Raw genomic sequence first — 24,238 nt, 5'->3', positions numbered from 1 at the left:
AGGGAAGCTCTGACATTAGGGCAGTTCCAAAGTGAAGATACATGGAGGAAAAGGTGCTGGCCCAGCCTGGGCAGGCCCTAGCCCTGGCCTTGGGGTTGGTTTCCCAGTTGCTACCCATGCCTAGTCAGCCCCACTTACTCCACTAGCCCTCCTCTGTTCTCTAGCCCACCAGGCTGGCCTGAAGGACTGTTACTATATGGAAGAGGGGCTTAGGGAAAAAAAAATAACCTCTGGCAAAGCATTGCCAAAGCATAAGACCTGGGCCCCATTGGAACCATGTTCTCATTGTGTTTTCCCACCATTTCTGAGCCAGTAGCACACCCTTTTAACTTGATGGGAAGCAAGTAGCAGCCCATTTTCCCAATCTTCCTCCAGCCTAGCCATCCCCTCGTCGAGACTTCCAGGCTCTGGCCACATGGTAACTACATAAACTACATGTATGTTCATTCACCTTTGTGTATTCAATTCTGTAAGCATTAACTGAGCTTCTATTATGTGAATAAACAACAGGCCCTGCCTTCAGGAAGCTCAGAGAGACAAATCCTTATACAGCTACCTATGATCAGAGCTGAGGGTAAGGCCAGAGATAGATGTGCAACATCTGGTGAGGAGAGGAATGATTTGTTCTCCTAGGACGGTGTAGGGAGGACTTCACAGAGGAGATGACATTGGAGCTGAGCCTGAGTGGTGACTAGGAACTTACCAGGGAAAAGAAAGGGACTTCTTAGAAGTAGAAACATGTCCATTACCAACTTTCATGGGAAACAAGGAGGCAGCTCTCATTTACTAAGCACTCACTACGTGCCAGTACTGATACTATAAAGTATAGTATTATTTTATCATCCTCACTTTACAGATGAGAAAACTGGAGCAGAGAAAGTCCCATGATTAAGCACGAATTAGTGCCAGGATGGGATCTTAAGTTCTGCCCCCTGCCCTGCCTCAGTCATGCACAGTCCACCTGGCTCTGGGTTCTTCCATGCCCTTCAACAAAAACCAGGGAGAGGCAGAGGATCCCTGTTGGTCCACTTGGAGCAGGCCCTCCCCATCAGATCAGCTGGTCAGATATCTACTTCCTGGGCTCTTGGGTGGGGTTTAGAGGATACAAAGATAAGTGGATTGAGTTCCTGCCCTCACAAGGAGTTGCAGTGTGACTGTGGCAGTAAGCTGTGAACAGGAACCATGGACACTGACACAGGAGGGTAGCGCTGAGGCCTAGAGGCTGCACAAATAGGCAGGAGCTCCTGAGAAGATAGTGGTTTATTATGGTCAAATGGCCTAGCCAGAAACCCAGCTAGAGGTCTAGAGTCCGGCTAGATCTAGCATCAGAATCATGGAGCCCCTTATGCAAAAGGTGAACATTTAATGGGAACTTGATTTAAAGCACGAACTGGGGACTTGCTAGAAGTACAATTTCTTGGGACCTACCCCTGACCTACTGAATCAGTAACTATGGGGATGGGGGCCAGTATGTGCATTTTACCAAGCCCCACTCCCACCCACCATTTATTATGATGCACGCTCATGTTTAAGAACCACTGATTGAGCTGGGTGGCCCAGCCCCCAGAGCAGAGCCCTGTAGAGGGCCTGTCAGTTCCATAGGTGTTCACCCAGCTCCTCAGTGTCAGGCATGAGGCTTGGGGTCTGCAGTGCTGGCTGAGATCCTTTCACCTGGTAGGACAAGATAGACATGAACAGACCTAATTCCAATTGCAAGGCTGACCCTGGCAAGAGATGGCCCAGAACAGATAGAAGAGACTAACTCTACCAGAGGAATCTGGGAGGCTTCGTGGAGGAGGAGATGGGGTTGAGGCAGACTTTGGAGCATGAGAAGGACTTTCGCAAAGGGGCTAGGTGCCCAGATTGAGGAAGTCACTTAAGCAGGTGTGGAGGCTGGGAAACAGGATATTTGGGGAAATAAGGCACACTCCAGAAGGTATGCTGCCAAACAATGGATTTTCTGAGTGCCAGGCTAGTGAGTTTGGACTTACCTGAATCAGCAGAGAGTTAAGGGTTCTGAGCAGGAGAGTGACCTAGTCCAAGCTGCTCTATAGGCATCATAGCCACCCCCAGTTTGTGAAAGGATGGGAAAAGGGAGGGCACAGTCAGGAGCTCCTGCAGTAGCCCCAGCTGAACCGTCAGGATATGCGTGTGGTGATGGGTGAGTAGAGGAGGCCACAGGCTTTGCCCCAGGATAGCTTGCCAGCTGCAGACACTTTGGGAGGATCCTGGGAGTTTGGACCTGGCAAAGGAGCTGTGACTTCTCGTGCAGTCAGGTGAGGTCTGGATCTGAACTCATAGTTCACTCCCTTCACTGTAAAGATGGAGAAACTGAGGCCCAGAGAGGGAAGTCCACACACCAAGGCAAAGGACTTGGCCCTATAGGGCAAGAATGAGGGCAGCAGCCTGCTCCCCACAACCAGCCACTGCAGCCTGGGTCTCACCACTCATGCCTGCGGTGCAGATGGATTCTTCTCAGTTCCGTGAGTACATCGTGGTTCCTTCCGGCCTTATTCCTGTGAACCTGCCGTTCCCTGGCATGTGTTCTCTCTTAGCCAACTGCTGCTCATTCTGCAGGCCCAGTATAGGCTTTGTTTCCTCTGCAGGGCTCCCTGGTCCCCAAGGTGAGGAGCACATTGCTCAGCTAGAATCTCCCCCAGGGCCAAAGCCACGTCAACTTGACCCTTAGCAGTCAAAATGTGCTCAGTGCTCAATCCATTCTTGAATGAACACATGAATAAGGACATTCTCAAGTTATTTCACCCCTGTATGTGAAGACCTAACTGGCCACTCCTGTTTGAAGAGGGTCAGTCTCATGGAAGGAGGCTGCCCCAGTTGAGCTTCCTGCCCAGGCTGGAGCCCCTTAATGGTTGGGTAATGGTAGGCTGATCAAGAGTTGTCTTTCAGTCAGGGCCCCGACTTCATCATCTGCTCTGCCATTCTAGGGCAGATGCCTGTTTGGGCTGAGGGGGAGGGAGAGGGGTGAGTTGGGGAGGAGTGTTGGGTGGGAAAGGGCTCTGGGATTACCTGTCAGTGGACTCCACCCTCCAGTAAGTGCTCGCAGCAGTCTTGATCTGGGCCGCTCTGAGGCACCCATCAGTCACAGTCCAGCCTTTACATCATTAATTCATTTTCTTGGCCTGTGATCAGTGAAGACCTACCCAGTGGCAGACACCAGGAAACACGGCGATTCTGCAGCACACACCCCTACCAGCTCCTCACAGTCTAGAAAGATAAGAACCTGATTTTCTCCAAGGTGAGAAGCCCCGTGAAGAGCGAGAAGAGCGTGTGACAGGCTCAGGGAGTCTGTGAGGCAGAGACTGCTCCTAGCTGGGTGGATTAGTGAAGGTGGTGGCATCTGAGATCTTGAGGGATTTAGATTAATAAGAGCTGCCGGTTATTAAGCTAGCTCTGTTTCAGGCACTGTGCGAACTTCTTGACATACATTACCCTCATTTAATTCTCTCCACAATCCTAAAAGTGGATGAGATTGTCCCTGTTTCACAGACAAGGAAATGAAGGCTCAGAGAGTTTAAGTAACTTGCCTAGTTATACAGGTGCTGGGCAGAACCAGAATGCACAGTGGCATCCGTCTGACCCCACAGCCTGCATGTCTGACCCTCTCAACTTGGCTTCCTGTGTGAGGGATGGCACTTAGGGGAAGCAGGAGCAGAGGGCATGGAGGCAGGGCAGAATAGGCATGGGCATGTTTGGGGAGCAACCAGTGATTTGGTTTGCCTGGAATATATGATTCCTGAAGGGAAGTGGTAGGGGAATGTAGAGAGGCAAGTTTGGGAAGGAGGCCCATTCACTGACCCAGCAAACATCCCCTGAGGGCCCTGGCTGCCAGGTAAGGAAGGTGGGCGGCCTTTCTCTACAGACATCACAGAGCCAAGGAAGGTTTCTGGATGGCCGTGAGGCACATTGAGGTGGAACTGCCAAGTGTACACTGTTCTTGTCGTGGTACTGGGGGGTGGGGAGCAGTATGGCCTGAGCCAGGGCCTGGCAGATGATGGAGAGTTATGAGGATAAGAGGCATGGTAGAAGCCAAATTGACTCAGCCTTTGGGGAAAGTCAAGGGAGACACAGGATTGTCACAGATAACAAAGTGACTGAAAGAGGGAATCCAGGAGAAAGAGCAATCTTGGAAGAGAAGATGGAGAAACTGGTTTTCCGCATGTTATATTTAACCTAATGACTAAATACCCAGGGAGGAAGGTGTTCATTTTGGGGTGAGTTCTTTCCAGCCCCCTTGCCATCACTAGCCTGGACCACAAGGACCACATTTCAGCCTTCTCAAGCTCCCAGGGTGCCTAAGCTGGGACTTTCCTGCTTGCAGTTGAATTTGAAGGAGACAGGGCCTCTGGCAGCCTGGGCACCCTGCATCCATGGTGAGCACATGAGCCTGTTCCTGCTCTGCATCAGGCCTGCTAAGACCTTTCTCCTGAAACCCAGCATTTCTTCAAAACCTTATACTTTTATGTTATCTTAAAAATCCACGTGAACTTAACACTCTTCTCCACCATATGTCTGTTTGTTCTGATGCAAAGGTGCGCTTTTCCTTATTAATAAGCTTGGCAGAGCCTCAGAAAGAGCCCCTGAGATCATCCTGTGGCTTTTGCATGTATCCCAGTTTGAGAAGCCAGTCTTTTGTGCATGTACAAGGTGCCTCCCCCTTTCCCCAACCCCTGCTACACTTCCCCGAGACTCAGAGCTTCAGAAACAACTTTCTCCAGCCAGGCCAAGGAGGCAGGAAGTGCAGGCCCACCCCAAAGAGGATGGGGCTCTGGGATCCCCTTCTTGGCCCTTTCTGAATTCCCCGAGCAAAAGACGGCCTAGTCCACCTACAGCAGGCCCTTTCCACAGAGGGTTCTCCTGGGCCAGGGCCCAAGACTTTGGCCCAGAGCCCAGCTTTCCCCAGTAGAGAGATTAAACAGAGTTTGGGTAAATGGTAACAGTTTTCCAGAACTGTCATCTCTGCTTTGTCCCCGACCTCCGCCCTCAGCAGCTGAAAAGATGATAATGGTCAGAGGCCTTCCATCCCTCCATAGAGAGCTTTCTCTTGCTCCATTCCTCTAAAATAGACAGAGCTTGGTTTATAAATGAGTCAACTGAGGCCCAGAGAGGCTAAACTACTTACCTAAGGGCAGACAGCTGAGAAATTGGGAGACTGGGACAAAGACCTGGATTGCTGTGTCCTCAGCTGCCTCTCTTTCCCCTGTTCTGCACTGCTTCCTCTGTGCCTCATCCGTGCCAGCTCTAGGTGTCTGTGGCCTGTGCCGCAAGCACTGCTAAGAACCCAGGGAGACTGAGGCGTCTGTGTTGAGTATCCCTATGCCTACCCGAGCAACTGCTGCCCTGCTCTGTGAACCTGTGCCATCTCTCCCAGACATAGATGACAACCCCCTCATCTCCCCTCTCTGCTATTCATGTGCCTGTATCCCAGTCCTGCGCTGGGTGGAGCACTGTGGCGTGGACCTGCATGACTCTGGGGTCAAGGCCTCTCTCCCTGGCCTTGCAGAGCCCTGAGGAGGCCAGTGTTTCTCTCAGGACGCTTGGCTCCTGGCAGAGGGGCCTGTGGGTGGGAGTAGTGTTGTCCCTGGTGGTCAGGCCTGGGCCTGTGCATACCTGCCCTCACACTGCAGGTTGGGTGTCAGTGGATGGGTGCTTCTGGATGGGCAGGTGAAGCTTTAAGGCAGGAATCATTTCTGTTGGTCTTGGTGTTGCCAAGTTTTGTCTCCTCCTCCTCCCTTCCCCTTCTTCTTTACCTGCCCTCCTGGTGCAGCGTCTGCCTCCCCTCTTTAGTTCTCATCCCAGCTGGCCTGGCCCCTCTTCTCCACCTTGCAGCTGAGGTGCCAGGCACCTGGACTGCTGAGTTGAAAGCCCATCAGGTCTAGGCCGGTTTTCACTGGTGCAGGGAAGGTGGTCCTCTTTGAGGATCAGCCTTTGTGGGAGCCCTAAACAGGAGGCAGAGACCAACCCGAGGCCAGGGCCATATCTCGTTTGGCACCAAATCCATGGTGACTAGTAAGTGCCTCGTACATCATAGGGACTGTTGCATGTGGGTATTTGTTGGATAGATGTAAAAAGAGGGCAAACCTAGCCCAGGCATTGGGCTGGGCCTAGGTGGCTGAGGAAAAGCCAAGCAGCCCAGCTGGGCATACACTCCCTTTGGGAGCCTGTCCTGTGAGTGTGAAATGGCTCTTCTGCAAGCCATGGGTAGGATGCCTGGCTGCCTGGGCCGTCTGTGCCCACTTAAACCAGCTGTGTTTTTAGTTTAGTGGGTTTTTTTTTTTTTCTTTCTCATTTGAACTTGGAGTCTGTAATTAACCTCCAATAGGTTGCAGTCACTTTGTGGGTGGGAGAGGGGTGGGAAGGGGGCTGACCCACAGCTGGCCAGCAGCAGGACAGTGGGAAACTTTGATGCCAGGCAGGCTGGCCACATTGTCTCCAGGTGTTGCCCTGCAAAGGGAACTGCTCAGCCTTAGTCATGAGGTGAGGATCATTAACTCTTTTAAGAGCCTGCTGCCCCTGCCCGCTGGATGCCAGGAGGGAGGCAGAGCCAGGTCCTCCCTGGCTGGGTTGCCCAGCCATGTCCTGAGCGTCTGTCTTGCTCTCAGATCTCGGTAGGCTCCGCACCCACCGCCCACTGCCGAGAGGAATGAGGTTAAGCTGCTGGCAGCAGCGGCACCTCCTGGCCTCGGGGCTGGGATGTGGGAAGGGAGCAATCCTGGTTGTTGTTGCTGTTGTCGCTATCTTTAATGAGGTGCTTTCTGGGGATGGCCTGTCAAACAGATACAGGCCAGATACCCTGGCTTGGCACCAGGAGATAGGAAGCAGAAGCCACCGGATACCCTGTGGCCCAACTCATGGCAACCATGGGGAGGTGTCCTAAGGTTTTATGGAGCCCATCCTGGAGGAAAATCTTTATGTGGAGGCCTGGGCCATCCTTGAGAGAACTTCTTCTTGTTCTTATAAAGCTGCCAAGGGAGATCTCCCCACATCCCCACACCTCAACTCCAGTGAACCCTTGTCCCAAGGGGAAGAGGACTGGATGAAGTAGCCTCTGGGCTTCCCCCAAAACCCAGGGAGTATGGGAGCTCAGCAGAGGGGGCTTGGTCTGAGGAAGAAACCTTAGGGGAGGGAAAAGCTGCCCAGTACCCAAAGAGCCACCTAGGCCATCAGCTTGCCACCTGCCCCTTTCATCGCTAGGGAGGGAGCTGCTGCGCGGATCAGGGTGTCAGTAATGGCCATGTGTGCAGAGTGGTGGGAACTTTCTCCCCCTTCTTATGCACACAGAACTTCCTCTTGCTTTTGCTGGATACCTCTCATCTGTCCACTCTCCTGTGTGCTGGACCTTTGAGGGTCCCCTTTCTGCATGAGAAAATATGCATGAACCCCCAGGACTGCTGCTCCTCCCTTCAGCCACAAAGCTGAATTTATGGAGAAATTCATTGCAATATCGTTATTATTAGCAGAACATTGGAGACAACCTGATATGCTCATCTGAACAATGAAATATTATGCAGCTATTGAAATGATTCTAGACTTGGAAAAAATGTTTCAAATGTATATTGACTGAGAAAATGGGATATAAAGCATTTTGGAGAGAAAAGTCTTTTGGGAGACATTTGAAAATGCCTACAGTGGCTTTCTCTCTGTTGGTAATTGAATTGATTTAAATGTGTTTTTCTTTTTCCTTACTTGTATAATTTTTTCACAACAAAAATTTCTTATGTAACAAAACAACAACAGAAGGGGACAAGTTAAACTCTTTGGGGAGTAGGGGGTGGTTACTCCATATACAGCTGGATCATTTCTGTCTGGGGCCAAACACAGAACTTGGCTCATAGCAGGCATTTAAACAGGGGAAAGGAGAGGTGCTCAATACTCAAGGGCCCAAGTAGTCCATCGGCTTGCTGCCTACTCCTCCATCTGTGGAGAAGGAGCAGCAGTAGGGATCAGAGTGTCGACTGAATGCGGGATAAATACCTGCCCACTGCATTGCTTCAGTTCTTTCCTTGACAGATCCCATGCATCCCAGGAAGCCTGTTCCTCTGCTTGGTTCAGCTCTGGCCCCAAGATATTCTTGAGACGTGGTGTGATGGTCTCTATACCCATACACTAGCATTGTATTCTGGGCCCTGGGCTGTAAAAGAGACACAGGCAATACCAGATCTAGCTCAGAGAGGGTGTCTAGGTGAGGGGCTGATCTAGCCCCGTCATGTCTGAGGTCCCATGAGAGCTGTCTCTGGATGCACAAATGTCTGCTATGCAAACAACCCCTCAGCCTTATCCCACATGACCCCAGGGGCTGGTACTAGAACTGATGGCTAGAGGATGCATAGAGAAAGGATGGTGGCTCAGGATAAGAAAGAGCTTAAAATGCAGAAAGTAAGGTCAGGTCATCCTCTAACTTATAAGCCTCTAATGCCTTCCCAGCACACCTACAAAACCAATCCAGGGCCATCTTGGGGAGGTCACCTCAATCTTTGCCACAGAAAACCTGGCAGGGCTCTAGGCCTAGGAGTGTGGGTGCGGAGGACATTGTTCCAAGGCCATCTGGTGTATATTCTTCTCTTTCCTGCCACCTGAGCTGCTGCCACTGCCCCCTGACCCCAAGGAACTTTCCTACAAGGTTTGCCCGACCCTGGCTTTCAACTTTCAAATCACTGCAAACTAGGATTTCTGTGAGCAAAGACCAGGACTCGCAGCTGCTAGAGCAGGAGGCATGGCTTTTAGCATCACAGATGATTCTGAGGAACCGTTAAGAGCTATAAAAGAAAACTCTTTGTAAAGAACATAGCATGATTCAAATGTATGGTTATTTTTATGTTGTCATCCTTTAAACCAGGGCTGTCCAATAGAAATATAATGCAATCCACATATGTAATTTTAAAATTTCTAGTAGGCACATAAAAAGTTGGTGTTTTTTTTTTTTAATATACAAAACAAATCTGGACTTCTCATCCTGGCTTGCACAGCCCCATGTCAACCTCGGCCCTGCCTACCTCTCCAAGCTCCCCTCACACCCTGCCCATCTTCTACTATCTTCCAGCCACATAGGCCTCTTTTGGCCCCATGAACTCATCAAGCTCATTCCCACCTTAGGGCCTTTATCCAGCTGCTTTTTTTTTTTTACTGTCTCATATTTCCTGTTGATGTTTTGCTTATTGTCCCCCTCGCTAAAATTCAGGCTCCCTAACAGTAGGATGCTTATCTCTTGGTATGGTTGAATGAATGAATGAATGAATTCATTTGGAATGAACTGAATAGATGAATAAGGAACAGGTGAACTAGATAAGGTTGTTCTGAAGTGAGTGGACTATCCAGAAATTGCTACTGAGTCACACAAGGTTCTCACTAGATGGAGTGGGCTCCCTGTGATCTGAAATGCGGTCCTGTGTTTTCCATCGGTGGCCGGCGATTACTTTGGAGTTCTCAGTTCCTCAGGCCCTCTGAATTAGGGCCTTGCCTACTGTTTCTGGGAACAGTCTCTCTGTAACACATCCCCCTAGCCCATCGCCATCACCACTAAGCAGTGGCCACAGGCTAAGTGCATAATATAGCACTGGAACTCATGTCAGGAACCAAGGTGGTAGAGTAACCCCTGCTTCCTCCCACCAGCTGCCACCACCATCCTCCCTCCCCCACCGCCCCATCTTGTTGGGGGGAAAGTGGTTCATGGTGGTGGGGACAGGCGGTTCCCTTGTCTCTGAGTTGCAAGAAAAGTCAACACACTCCAAGTGTGGTAAGGGGACAGTTTAGCACCCGAGAAGAGCTCTCTGTGTTGTGTCCCCAGTTCACAAGAAAGGGGAAGGGACTAGTTGAAGGTCACCACTTAACCAAGAGGTTGGATCATCACCAGGTGTCAACCCAATCTTAGTGCAAAGTCACTTGTGCATATGTGTTCAGTCTGTAACCAGTCATTGAGCTATACACTTATGTGCACTTTCCTGAATGTATGTTACATTTCCAAAAGTAAAGGAACACACCTGAAGAGCCCTTTAGAACCCACAACCCGAACCCACACTCACAGCTTCTGCTTCAGAATGCCTAGGATATGTCCCAGGTACCTGATTTGTAAAGCTTCTCATGTGATTCCGATTAGCCTCCAGGGTTAAGACCTAACGTAAGCAATGACTGGGGACTCCAGAACAGATGCAGGAGGGAGGGAAGTGGGTAAGGGAAGGAAGATAAGGCAGGATTTCAGTCACACTTAGAATAATGAAGTTCCAAAAAGTCCAACAGATTGATAGATTGATGCACATAGAATCTCTGGGTGCCACAAAAAAAAAAAAGAAAAGAAAGAAAAGAAACGAAAAAGAAGAAGAAAAACCAGCAATATAAAAAAGCAGGTAACTGAGGGGAAAAAACTTTGTAGCAAAAGGTTAATAGCCTTAATATTTATAAAAAGCTCTTACAAGTCACTAGGATGAGTACTCAATAGAAAAACAGACTGCATGCATGAACAGGCAATTCAAAAAGAAGAAATACAATGGGCCAATACACTTATGAAAAATGTTCAGCCTCATCAGTAATCAAATAAATGCAAATTAAAACAACAAACAGACGTTATCTTTTGCCTAGCTAATTGGCAAAGATTAAAGACATGATAATACCTCGTGTTGGTGAGGGTGTGGAAAAAACAGGCACTGTCATTCAGTGGGGGGAGCACAAATTGGTGCAACCTTTCCAAAGGGCAATTTGGCAATGTACAAAGCTGAGGAAGATTGCGTACCCTCTGACGCAGCAATTCCACTTTTAGGAAGATCGCCTTAGGAAATAATTGTGAATAATAATAATAATAGCTAACCTTTGTTAAATGCTCTCTATGTGCCAGGCTCTACATGCATTGTCTCATATAATCCTCACAGTCATCATCCCAAGAGGTAAGAGCTATTATTTATCTCCTGTATTTTACAGCTGAGGAAGTTGAGGCGCAAACGAATGAAGTTAATTCTTGAGGACATAAATCTAACAAGTAGCAAAGTCTGGATTGAAAGCCAGACAGCCTGAGTCTAGAGCCATCCTCCCCCATACAGCAGTATACATGGGGTGTGTGCAAAGATAAAGCTGCAAGGGTGTTCTTTTGGGGTTGTTTGTAATGGGAAGGTGGAGGGGGACATGCTAAATGTTCCACACAGGAATCAGTTACATGAGTTATGATACACCCATACAGGAACATTATGCAACCATGAAAAATGATGCTGTAAGAAAAACTGAGTGTGTGAATACGGGCGGGATTTGTGTATGCATAAAAGATTTCTGAAAGGAGGTCAAAGGAACCGATAAGAATGATTATCTCCTTGAAAGACAACCGTGTGGTTGTGGCCAGAAGTTAGAGAGAGACTTGTTTTTTAAGCCATATACCCCTTTTCACTTCTTGAATTTTGAATCATGTTAATGTCTGTCAAAATATATGTGTGTGTGTATCTATATATATATATATATTCAATGGAATCATTGTCTATATATATACACACACACACAAATAAATATACATACAAGTTATAGAATTTATTCCACATAACTTTTATTTCCTTGAAATGCTGCTAAGAGTTCCAAGAAAAATGGTTTCAAGGCCCTCACTTAGAGAACAATACTGAAGTTGATAGATACTTCTTTAACTATGCTTAACCCACATGCTCTCCAAACTCATTTTCCCATGGAACCCTCTTCTCAAGTAATATCTGTTTTCATCTCTCCAGATACTCCTGCTTATAGAATTCACTTTGGGAAATGCTATTATTACTATTTAACACCCAGGCGAAAGGGTTACAGTGTTTCATTAAAGGAAAGAATACATAGAGCCTGGCACAGAGAGAGCAGTTAACAAAGGTTAGCTATTATTGTTATTATTGTCCACAAATGTCATTGATTCCATTTTGTTTAAAAATGGGGGGAGGTGTTATTTATGAGTATGGAGACACGGGATGGTTTTGTTTTCTTCTTTTTTCAACCTTCTGTATTTTTTAATTTTCTAAAATGAACAAAATTATTTTATGAGAATCATTGCATAAGCCTACGTCATACATTTTTAAAGGCTTCCTTTCTGTGCTTCCTCTGTGCCCTGCGCCCCTCTCATCTACTCCCTGCATATATGCAGCAGCTCAGGGTGAAGTTCAATGAGGGGACCCTGTTGTAGCCAGGCCCTCTTGCCTGCCTTTCTCCAGAGCCAGCTCTGGCCCATTGTCAGCACTCTGAGCTGCCAGGGAAAGGACCAATGGCTGAGACAGAACCAGTCAGTTCCCAGACAACTCCTTGGCTCCAACAGACCCTCCCTTCTGCTACTGGAAGGCTTTTAACCATCTCACAGAGAGAGATGAGACCACAAAATCAGACACCATCCTGCTACCAACCTAACACGTGGCAAATCTTGATACCTGAGCTTTGGTCCCAGCTCTGTGGCTGCCTGGCTATGTGGCTTCAGGCAAGTTTCTTCACCTCTCTGAGTCTCATCTGCACCATCAGTGTCAGTATGACACTGCCTTACAGAGCTCAGGGACCAAACGAGAACCTGCATGAAGGCTTTGTGTATCCTTTAAGGGACTATCCCACTGGAAATTGTTACACACCTCAGCATGAGCACTGGCTTGGCCTCACCTTCCTAAGAACAGGGTACTTTCTCTTTTGTGGTGTGTGTGTGTGTGTGTGTGTGTTTTGTTTTGTTTTTTTGGTGGTGGGGAGAGGAGCAAGGAAGTGAAACATGGGAGACTGGGGCATGTGGAGATAGAATGGCATTTAAGAAAAATGGGGACAGCCTCTCAGCCTGGCATTTGCAGTTTTGCATCCGTGCTTGGGCCTGAGCCCACCAGTACAGCCCCATGGCTTGTTACCCATGATTTTAGATCTTGAGCACCAATGTCAAGGAGATCTGGGTTTGAATCCCAGTTCCATCATCTGCCCTTAGGGAAGTGACTTCACCATTCTGAGCCTCCGTTTCCCCATCTGTAAGTGGGTTTAACCATTGCTGTGAACTCATGGGGTTATTATGAAGGTTTCATAAGCTAATGTCAAGCTTCACACCATTCAAGGCATGAAGGAAACTCTCCATTAGTTATAACTACATTGATGTCATGACAGACTCACTGTAAATGCTTATTGAATCGAACTAGGGAATGACACCAGGAGGGGTGGCTCTCAGGATCATCCCTCCCTTCCCCAGTTCCAGCCCAAAAACAGTGGCCCTTACTGTCCACTACTCATGCTTGGCATTGCCCCTGCCACCACCATGCTCACCTACCTGCCTTGTACCCCACAGCCACCCGGCCCAAGTTGAAGAAGATGAAGAGCCAGACGGGACAGGTGGGTGAGAAGCAATCGCTGAAGTGTGAGGCAGCAGCCGGTAATCCCCAACCTTCCTACCGTTGGTTCAAGGACGGCAAGGAGCTCAACCGCAGCCGAGACATTCGCATCAAATATGGCAACGGCAGGTAAGCAATATCCAGCCTGTCCTCCGTCCAACCGGCTGCCTTCCCTCCTCTCGAGAAGGAGGGGCCTGAACTGGACAGAGGCCAGGGCTGTGCCCCCAGATTCGCCCATGGAACCAGTCCCAGCCCCTCTCTTTACTCCCCTTCCTTGCCACTCCCAGCCTTCTTCCTGCAGCTCAGGGACCCTCTGGTCATGGTGGCCCAGGGTCTTGCAGACCACAGACAAGAATTAAGCCTTTAACTTCTCTGGATAGTTGAAGGCAATTTGACTGTCACAGTCAGCTTGATCAGTGGAAGACCCTGCTCACCCCTAAAACTTCTTGAAAGACCTGCTGCAGCGTCTGAAAGCCCCATCATTGGTAATCTTTGGTGAAAGACCCTGACTCCAGAATGCCTCTGGGAGGTCACACATGATGGGCTGGTTTCTCAGCTTGCAAGCTGTCACTTGTCAGAGAGCTAGGTAGGGGAAAGGGGCAGCACTTTGATTGGTGCTGGAGAACTCTGTTCCTCAGAGGGTTTCCCTCTAAAACATGAGAATTGTGTTTGATCTTGAATCCGTGCTCCAAGGAAGTGAATCAGAGAAGTTGCCTGAGTCTCCAGGCTATGGAAGATGGCCTGTCTTTCATCTTGGGTGGGTCAGGCAGGGGGCTTCTGGCACCAGAGAAGCCGGTAGTCCAAGGCAGCCCACCACCTCTCTCCTGCCTCTCAAGGAGAAGCAAGGGGGAAAACCCGTGCCTGCCAGCTAAACAGGCGTTCTACTTGATGTCTGCTCTGTTGGCTCTGGGGACCTAGTGGCCTTCCCTCTCTGACTCAGGAGCTCCCAAACCTTTTCTGCCCTCTCTCCCAGGCAGCTTACAACCACTCCCTTCCTGGCTGTCATTTTCCTCCTCACCACCCCACCACACACACAAAATGCAAATTAGGATGGTTTTAGAGCACACCAGCCTGCCCACAACAAAAAGTGGTAGAGGGCCTGGGCTGGGCCGGCTGCTTGGGTTTGCCGTGTGGGGCTGGATGTCCACGCCCTGCCTCTGGCCCTCAGACTCTGGAACCTATAAAAGAGGATGAAGGAGTCAGGGGACTGAGAGTTACTTCCAATTCTCTGATTCTCCTTCCAAGAATGGGGAGCAGAAGTAGAACTGATCATTCTAGAAAATGATCCTGGCAGAAAACAGAATGTAATTAAGGAAGGGTTTGGCTTAGATCAAAGGTTTGTGGCTAAAAGAATGCCGCTTCCTAAGGAACTCACCATGGCCAGTGGTGAGTGGGGGGTTCTATGTGTCCCTAGTCTACAGCATTGTCAAGAAGCTCTGGCTGCCCACCCAGCCCACCCTCTGAGACCACCCTGCCCCTTCTCACTGCACTTCCAAGGCTGGCTCCAAGCTGAAGAGAATGGGCAGGCTTCTTGGAGCTGGGGCAGTTGGGTCCTGTCTCCTTCCTATCCTTTCTTTCTAGAAGATGGCTTCTCCCCTACTTCACTGCAGTGACAAAAGTCAAGAGAGCCCCCATTCCCTCCTCATGACTCCCAAACATGTCTACAACCTGCCTATCATCATTCCACCCTACCTGGTGCCACACACTCATACTCACCCTCCCTCCCGCACATTCCCACACTCCACACACACACACACACACACACACACACACACACACACACACACACCCCCGCAGAGCCCTGGTACCACCAACTCACTCATTTCTCTGGTAACTTCAACTTTCTCTCCCTACCCGTGACTTTTTTTCTCAAATGCTGTCCCTCCACGCTGCTGCTCCCCTGGCCCTCCAGCAGTTGCCCCATCTCACTTCCGCCCTCCACCACCATATGAAGTCACTGAGGGAGCTAGCCTCATGCCCACTGACTGCACACTCTCATCCTCCACTCACTCTTTGCCCTGCTGGAATCTGCCTTTCACTTACATCCCAACCTCTCGATGGCTGTGGCCCTGGAGAAACCCCAGTTATCTCTGCACTCCCTGGCTCAGGCCTCCAGGCCTCTCAATGGCCTCAGCATAGGAACACCTGCTCCCCAGGCCCTGTGATGCTCCTCCTGGTCCTGCTGTGAGTCTGGACACTGTTTCTTAGTTGCCATCAATGCTGGAACTTTCCTGAACTTTGGACCTCACTCTTTTCTTTTCTTTTTTTTTTTTTTGAGACAGAGTCTTGCTCTGTTGCCCAGGCTGGAGTGCAGTGGCCAGATCTCAGCTCACTGCAAGCTCCGCCTCCCGGGTTTACACCATTCTCCTGCCTCAGCCTCCTGAGTAGCTGGGACTACAGGTGCCCGCCACCTCGCCCGGCTAGTTTTTTGTATTTTTTAGTAGAGATGGGGTTTCACCATGTTAGCCAGGATGGTCTCGATCTCCTGACCTCGTGATCCCCCCGTCTCGGCCTCCCAAAGTGCTGGGATTACAGGCTTGAGCCACCACGCCTGGCCGGGCATCACTATTTTCTTTCTTCCCTTTCCAACTGTGGGTGATTTCACCTTCTCCTGTTGCTTTAAGAATCTGAGACCCCAAGTCTCCCTCTCCAGACATGATGGCTTTTTCACCTGAGCTCCAGACCCATGCTGCCAGAGAGACACTAGATACCATGTCTGAGATGCCTCACAGATATTTCTGATTCTGAATGCCCAATCTGGCCTCTCCCCCACCTGCTGTAGTCCTTTCTGTCCCTCCCGTGTTCCCCTCTCACTTGTGGCTCAACCAGACTCCCAGCTCCTCAACCCCTGGCCTCTTGTCGTCTGCCCAGGGAGTCGTGCCTCTTTCCCTGCCTGCACATTTCCCATCTGGTCTCCCTCCTCTGTCCCACTCTTGGCCACTCCCCACCTTTTCTGGACCACAGGCCCTCTGAGAATTCATTTCTGAATCTAACATATCTGTATTGAGTATCAACTATGTGCCAGGCACTCTGCTAGAGGCTCAGAATATGTCAGTGAACAAAACAGACATGGTCCTTACCTTCATGAATCTCTAGTCTAGCTTCTACTATAGAATCTGGCAGAAGCCTCGTCCTTTTCTTCAGGGAAAAAAAAATGTGACTTATGTACTCAGTTTGTTTGTAATTCTAGAAGTCCACAGAGTCACTGACCCCTGTGAGTGCCTGACGGGCAATGATCTTTCTAACAGGAACATCTATTCAATCATCCATTCAAGACAGAGCTTGAGAGCCTACTGCGTGCCAGGTACAGCCTTGGGGCTCTTCCGACTCCTCTTCCTGGCCTACAAGTCACTGCCCTGCAGTTTTCTGACACTGCTACACTCTCGGCCGCTGGTCTTTCCTTTCATGGCACTGGACTTGAGCCCAGGCTGTTCCCTATGCTGGCAACTCTCCTCCCCTTGCTTGTCCCTGGCAAGGCTCTCCAAGGCCCAGCTTAACTGTCATCTCTCTGGGACACCTTCCTAAGCCCTCTAGGCAGCTCTCATTGTCTCCTCCCATGGTGCCTTAGACATGGCTTCATTGCTTTGTGGAGGGATCTGTCTCTCCTTCCAGCATGAGAGAGCCTCAAAGCCTGGATCCCTATACCCAGATACCGGCTTCTCCCCTACTGGGCCTGGCAGAGAGCTCTACACTGAGGACTAAACTGATGCGAATCTTGCAGGACTAGCCCTCCTCTCCTGGGTGTAGAGTCCCACTGGGACTGGGCAGGAGACCCTTTGGATGGTTCTAACCTTCTGAACCAGTTACTGTCGTGGTTAAGCCTCCGTCTCCTCTGAAGAATCCAGAAACAGAGCCTGGTCTTCTCCTCTTGGGTATTATGGACCCATAAGAGTCTAAAGTGTGCCCCCTGCCCCCTACCTGTCAGGGCCCTGCCCCATTTGCTGCATCAGGAAACCTCCCTGTTCTCCCTGTCCTGCCTCTGGGCTCTCAGCAGTGACTTGTGAGTGGTGGAGGAGTGGGCCATGATAGAGAACTTCTGACTCCCTGCAACCAAGGTGCCCTCAGAGTGACTTAGAGAGAACGGCCACCTGCACACACCACCCATCCAACACTACACACCCCACCTAGTAGAGGGGCCAGGGGCAGCGGCAGGAGTCTGCTTTCTGGCAAAATGTTCTCTGTCCTGTCTGCCCAGACAACAGCTGACTCCCCTGCCTCCTGGCACTCTCCCTGCCCAGGCCGCACTCTGTCTGGGCATCTCTGTTGACCTGTAGAGACCCCTCCTCAGCGGGTGCTGTCTCTGTGCCCACTGCCCTGAAACATCTCACCCAAGCCTTCCTGTGCCAGGAGCAAACTGCCCCCCCAAGCCCTGGGCACAGGGCCTTCCCTGCAGAATCGCATGTTCCCTTGTTTATGAGGGGCAGGCTGGAACAGGCCCCTTGAGCAGGCAGGGGGCGGGGGTAGGCACTGTGGAGGACACAGCTGCCCAGATCCCGTCCCTGCCAGCAGAGAACCAGCTGGGGAGGTCGGGGGGGCGTGGTCACCATCTCAGGGCAAACCTGGGTCAGCGCGTGATGGGGCACCAGGAGCAGAACACAGCACCTGGCCCGCCAGGGAGACAGGAGAGTCCTGAGTCCTCAGGCTTCCACCTGGAGCTGGGAGTGAGGAAGGAGAAGGTGGTGACTCCAGTTCCTGCAGGGGCTGAGAAACCCTCAGAGCCCTGCCCCTCAGCCTGGACCCAGAGCCCCATGTGCATCTCTGGGGCCGGCTTCTGTGAAACCATGAGACAGCTGCTAACCTAGGACACCTGCAGCAAGCCTCAGGGTCATTATCTTTGTCCCCTGCCTCTTTCTTGTTCCTCAGAGGGAAGGGGCACTCCCAGAGCCCTTTGCCTCCCTTCTCCAGGTCTCACATGCCTGCAAGTGGGGAATCCTTCCTTAGTGTCCTGCTACATATGATGCTGTAGAAGGCAAGCGCCTCTGAATTCCAGGGTGGGCGACAAGGAGAGTCCCCTGTGCATCAACACCCCCACCCCCGTACCCTCAGGCGATCCCCCTTCCCTGCTAATCTGGTGGGTGCACAGGGAAGTGAGAGAAGCCATACCCTGGGGGAAGCTGGAGTCTGTGGCATCTAATTTGGCTGGATCAGGGAAAGAGATGCTGTCTTAGTCAGAGGGGCCTCCAGGGCTCTCTTTAATGAAGGGAACAAACTATAATTGACAGAAGAGGGTTGTGGCCCGGCACCAGGCCAAGGAGACAGAGACCAGTTTGAGGCAGGAAGAATATGGAATAGTTAAGCAGCTGTCACCACAGCATCAGCAAGGACGTCACCACAGCAATAGGGTCTATAGAAAAGACAACCTTGTAGCACCCTTGTTTGGAGGATCTGGGGGTAAGGATGCCTGGGAAGAAGCTCCCCATCAGAGGTGGAAACAGCCCAGGTAGGGACTGTGAGCCAGTTTGCATCTCCTTGACCCTGGCCCAGCCTCTCTGCTTGCCTCCCCTTGGCCTCCTTACCCCATCAGCTCCATAGCTCAGTTTTACATATCCTAGGCTCAGGGCAATGATGGCTCTACTGCCCTCCCTCGTGTTCCCCCACCTCTCCAACCCACTACACATAGGCTGGAAACCTGGCTTTTTAATTCAGCACTAAAAAGAGGAGGCAATCATACCATCTACAGAAATTACCATATTACTTCTTGCTTCCTCCTGGGGGCCAGGCTGGGGTCCCAGGCTTTATCCAGAGCTCGTGCTGGCCCTTGGAGGCAGAGGAAGGGGTGAGGGCTGTGAACAGACCCTTGCAGAGCCTAAGCACCCTGGGGTAGCTGCAGGGAAACTCTGAGAAGGAAGGAGAGGTTTGGCTGGGGCTTCAGAAAGAAGAGGGGGACCAGGGCCAGGTGCCCTGGAGTCACAGCACTGGGGGGATCCGCCCAGGCCTGGCCAAACAGTTCTCAGCATGCAGGGACTAGGTTCAAAGCTTCAGGGCTAGCCCCAGCTTTGGGTTCCCAGAGATAGCCCATGTCCTCATGAACTGCAGCTCCTGGCATACCTCCGCCTTTGCCTTGCCAAGTGCCCCCGGGCAAGTCAGGAAGTCCCTCTAGGACTCAGTTTTCCCTTCTGTAAGAAGAGAACACCCAGGTTGGCGCTGAGGATCAAGTCCAGGATCTTTTTGTTCCCCAAGGTGTACAAGCCCCTGGCACACAGAAAGTGCTCAGTAAACATTTGTTGAACGAATGAATGAATGAAACAAAAACCCCTTGGAGAAGCCACAGAGTGCCCCTTAGTGGCAGGGCTGATTTTGAGAACAAGGGAGAGTCCCAGGTTTGGACGAGGAGTCTGGGCACCATCGCCATGGGAATCTGTCAGGACAGCCGCCATCCCAGGTATCTGGGAACAGGTCTTGCATACCCAGAATGACAGGTTGCCACTTCCCAGGAGAGGCGGAGGCAGCTGGGAATGAGGGAGGTGGCCATGTGACTTCCTATAGGGCCTGGCTTTACTCCCCCAGAAGAATGTTACAACAGTGGTCCGGCCCTAGAAAAGCGGATGTGAGGGATCATAGATTTAGGACCTGTGAGCAGCCACTAGTCCTGCCCTGTGTTGTCCTAAGGGCCCAGGGCTCCCTGCAGCTTCAGGGACTCCATGCCCCATCTGGACTCCAGAAATCGCTGGGCGGAGGGAATCTCCTTCCCATCTAAGCTGCAGGGCCACTGTGGCTCTGTGGAGAGAGACGACCGCTGGGTGACCGCTGGGGAGCCACAGCCGGCCCTGGCTCATGCCTCTCTCCCTCTTATCCCCTCCCTAACCAGAAAGAACTCACGACTACAGTTCAACAAGGTGAAGGTGGAGGACGCTGGGGAGTATGTCTGCGAGGCAGAGAACATCCTGGGGAAGGACACCGTCCGGGGCCGGCTTTACGTCAACAGCGGTAGGTGGGCCCCGACAGAGGGAAGGGTCCTAGAGGGGTTTGGCAGGGCAGGCCAGTGGCCCCCCGGCCCTTGGGGCCTGCATGTGATCCATCTCGCACTCAACTCCCCTCCCTCCTGCTGCTGCCATATCAAGCCCTAGATCTCAGCCGATTCAGAGAAATGCAGTCGAAGCATAAATGTTTAGCTTTGTTATCTGGGCCTGGAAGAGCCGCCAGCTCTCATTTTAAATACCCTGAAAACTAAATATTTTGAAATCAAGAGGTGGGGGTGGGGGAAGGATATTTTTAGAAGGCAATTATAGGAGGCTGGGCTGCCAGGAGCGGGGCTGCAGGGAGAGGCAGGCCCGGGGCATGTGCAGGCTGACTGCCTATTGCCTGTTGCTTTGCTGGGCACCTGAGCGCAGGCAGCCATCTCCAATGGGCCATGGGTGGGCAGCTTGGATTCCTGGGGCCCCTGGTGGCAGCCTCTGTTCAGGGACAGCAAACTCCTCCCTCACAGGCCATCCCCACTCCTTGAAGTCTTGCAAGGTCAGGACCTCACGGCACCTCTTACCTTCTCGTCTCTACAGTGGCAGACCCAGCCTCAGGGTAGAAGCTGCCTTCCTGTTGCACTGCCCTCTCAGGCCCTGGTTCTTTCCCTTGACTGGGGAAATTGCCTCTCCTCTCTGGCAAAACTGCCTGTCCTCAGGCAGTGCCCTCTCCACTCTAGCCTGAGTACCTTAAATCCCACAGATCACTCTCCTGCTCCCAACACACACAGACTGAGTGTGCCATGTGGTTACCTATTTATTGGGGTTCACTTTGACTCCTGCTCATCACAGAATCTAATCCTGTATCTGTCATTACCTGCCTCTATTTCCACCAGACAGTCTTCCAATATGTCCTAAATCCAGAATGGTCTAAAAGATGACTTGGAACATTCTCTGCCCTATGACCCCCAGACAAAAACCTAGTTCAGACCCTGTCTGTCCTGTCCTGGTGAGGGACACCCTATCCCCCAGGCCCTTGTGCTCCTTGGTCTCCCTCGCCACTGTGTCTAATAAGTCTGAGTCTCCATGGCCTTGCCATTCTTCTTTCTGGATCTTTCTCACACCTGCCTCTTCTGCTCTAACTATACCTCAAGGGTAACCCCGGCTTGGGTTTCATCCCTAGTCACCTGAACCAGAGCAGCAGCCTCCTAAGGTGCTTTTATCCTGTCATGTTCCCCACCCCATAGAACCACAGAACAGGGACTTTGTTCTCACCACCCTGGCCTAAAAGATCTTTCCAACCTAACTTCCATCAGTCCCCTGTCCATTCCATTCTTACTCTTGCTCCTGTGCCATCCTGACTCATAGGATGGGTCAAGACAGTTTCTCTCACTGTGTGTTGGCCTCATTCTTTCCTACTGTAAAATGGGCCTCTCTCATGCTTGGGGAGTGGGGTGGGAAGAGGAGGCCATGGCCTTATCTCTTCCTCCTTGACCATCCCAACCCACTGCAGCGTCTCTCCCAGCTAGGGCTCCACTCCTGGGCCACTCCTTGGCCAACCATGCTCTGATGGCATCTCTTGAATTCTAGCCTTTGATTAGCCTTCAACTCTCATGCTATTGCTGAACTTTCTCTGTGGGCATGGCCACCCCAGTGAATCTGTGAGCCTCAGGAGTGGGGAACACAGGGAGGATGCTTTCTCCTGTAAGTTGCTATCATAGCCAGTATTTATTGAGCGAAACTCCACGTTATCCCATGAACCCATACTCAAAGTCAGGATGTATTTTATAAATAATGAGAAGCTCAGAGAGATTAAATATTTCACCGGAAGTCAAACACCTAGTTAATGATAGAGCTGTACAATATAAAAGTAGTTGGCAAACACTTAGTCTCTGAGCTCTGTGGGGCTATGTCTAGTCTGTCTACCACCCTAGCCTCAGGGTCTGGCACAGCACCTGACTCACAGTGGATGCCTGGTAAATACTATATAAGAGAACTTATAACCTGCTCCAAGGTCTTTACTGCCTCCTCTGTGGCCCAGCCTTGGCATGATAGCAGGGAGGGTGTCTGAGCTCCTACTTCTCTCATCCTATCCCAAGTTTGGGAAAGTGGGCTGTATGTGGGGTCTAGCACCTGCTACCTCTGCTATAGTGGTCAGACATTCTCAGATCCACTTTGGATCTGGGGCCTTCCTGTTTTATTAGTCAAGACTTTCTTGACTGGAACTAACAAACCTATCTTAAGGGATTTATTTATTGGCTTATAAAACTGGTAAGTTCGGAAGTGGAACTGGCCCCAGGCATGACAGAATCTAAGAACTCAGAGGAAGGGTCCAAGAACTCATAGGATGGCTGAAGACAGTTTCTCTCACTATGTGTTGGCCTCATTCTTTCCTTCTGTAAAATGGGCCTCTCTCATGTTTGGGGAGTGGGGTGGGAAGAGGAGGCCATGGCCTCAGACAGCTCCAGATCTACCCCATCCCAGCCCACCGCCTGGAGAAAAGAGATAGCTTTGTCTCTGTGTCCATAAGTACAGTCACAAGGATGGATTCTGATTGACCCTGCCAGGTCATGTGGCCCCCTTGACCAGTCACTGTGCTTGGAGGGTGGGGCCATCCTTGCCTGGCCTGTCTGTGTGTGCACAGGGGCTACTGAGAGACAGAGCACTGTGAGTGACGGCCTGGTCAGAACTCCATGGAAAAGCACTTCCCTAGAGGGGTGCTGTTAGCAGAGGAAGCAGGAGTGGCTGCCATGCAGAAAACCACAGGAGTGCCCTCTCTCTTGCACAGGGCTTGGGGCCTGTGGCCAGAGGTGGTGAGACCCCTCAGATAAGCCGAAGTCCCGTCCCACACATGGAGTCCTGTCAGCCCTCAGTAGGCTGTGCTCTGATCAGTTTAGGAACCAGACAGTGGAGCCTTTGGGCTGGGCACTGAGGGCATATCTGGAATCCTAGCTTCCCACAGCCTTCTTGCCTCTTGACTCTCCAGGGGAGCGGCAGGGCAGAGCAGGGGAAAGAGTTTGGAGATTTGGCCTTGTCCAAGCTCTATATCATGCAACCCTGAGTAAGTCACTTCACCCCACCGGTCTTCGGTTTTCCCATTATGGGGCTGAACTGGATGATCTTTAAGCCCCTTCCCTCCAAAATCCTGGGATTCTGTGTTTCATGCTAAGGCTGACATCCTGTGCACCTAACCAGTACACACACACACACACATACCACACCACTTCTGCTGCCATGTGCAGTCCATGGCAGGCAAGAGCCTACCCTTGATGTGGAGAGCTGAACAGGGCCACTGCTGGGGACCAGGAGGCCCCTGCTGGGGATGTTTTCCCAGGCAGAGATGCCCAGGCTCCTTGTTTATCCGTGGAGCCCATGAGACCTGCAGCAACCACACCCTGTGGTCTGCCCCCTCTGACTCATCCCAAGGTGGGTTGGTTTGGCCCACCCAGGCCGAAGGGAAACCAGGGCTACAAGGATGGGACAGCCAGAAGAGGGCATGGGGAGGCCATTGGGGAACAGCAGGCTGCTCGGTGGGCATCGCTTTGGCTCTTGGGTGGCTACTACTCTGTTCGGGTGGAGCCCAGGGCTGTTTCCACAAATCAGATTAGGCCTTCCTTATAGTCATAGCTCTGCCAGCTCACAAAGAGACTCCCGCCTTCCTGAACTGGCGGACAGGAGGAGCCGGCAGGAAGTTTGTGGTGCTAACACAATAGCTTGGTCCAACCCACTTCTGAGTTAGAGAAACAGATGTCTCATCCCAAGTGAAAGGGAGCTTGGGAATGTCCTGAGGTAACTGTACCAGCCCCTGATGTCAAGCTTTGCCCCGGAGGACAGGCAGGTTTGACCTGGGGTGTCACAGGACCGTGGAAGCCCTGGAGAGGTCTCTGGGCGTTTCTTACCTGGAGTCTTGAAAAGGCTGGCTGTTTAAACACACACACACACACAGATGCACACTCATGTCAGTCATGCATTCACCAAGTGCTTATTCAACAAGATCTTGCTCAGAGCTCTGGGGAGTCACAGTCTTGGCCCCCA

The 24,238-nt window shown here is 51.1% G+C and overlaps 1 protein-coding gene across 13 annotated transcripts in view; it reads left to right on the top strand.

Moving 5' to 3' along the window:
- NRG2 (neuregulin 2) overlaps nt 1-24,238 on the top strand; it is a 266,404-nt gene that overhangs the window by 212,141 nt on the left and 30,025 nt on the right. For all 13 annotated transcript variants that reach the window (XM_065546860.2, XM_045394951.3, XM_045394948.3 and 10 more), the window contains 2 exons: nt 13,265-13,436; nt 20,116-20,234. In XM_065546860.2, the coding sequence (XP_065402932.1) occupies nt 13,265-13,436; nt 20,116-20,234 (291 nt within the window). The remainder of the gene's footprint in view (nt 1-13,264; nt 13,437-20,115; nt 20,235-24,238) is intronic.

This window comes from Macaca fascicularis, chromosome 6 (assembly GCF_037993035.2).
Source record: "Macaca fascicularis isolate 582-1 chromosome 6, T2T-MFA8v1.1".
In the NCBI taxonomy this organism is placed as follows: Eukaryota; Metazoa; Chordata; class Mammalia; order Primates; family Cercopithecidae; genus Macaca; species Macaca fascicularis.
The sequence above is the reverse complement of the archived record's forward strand: the minus strand, read 5'-3'. Positions and strand labels throughout refer to the sequence as shown.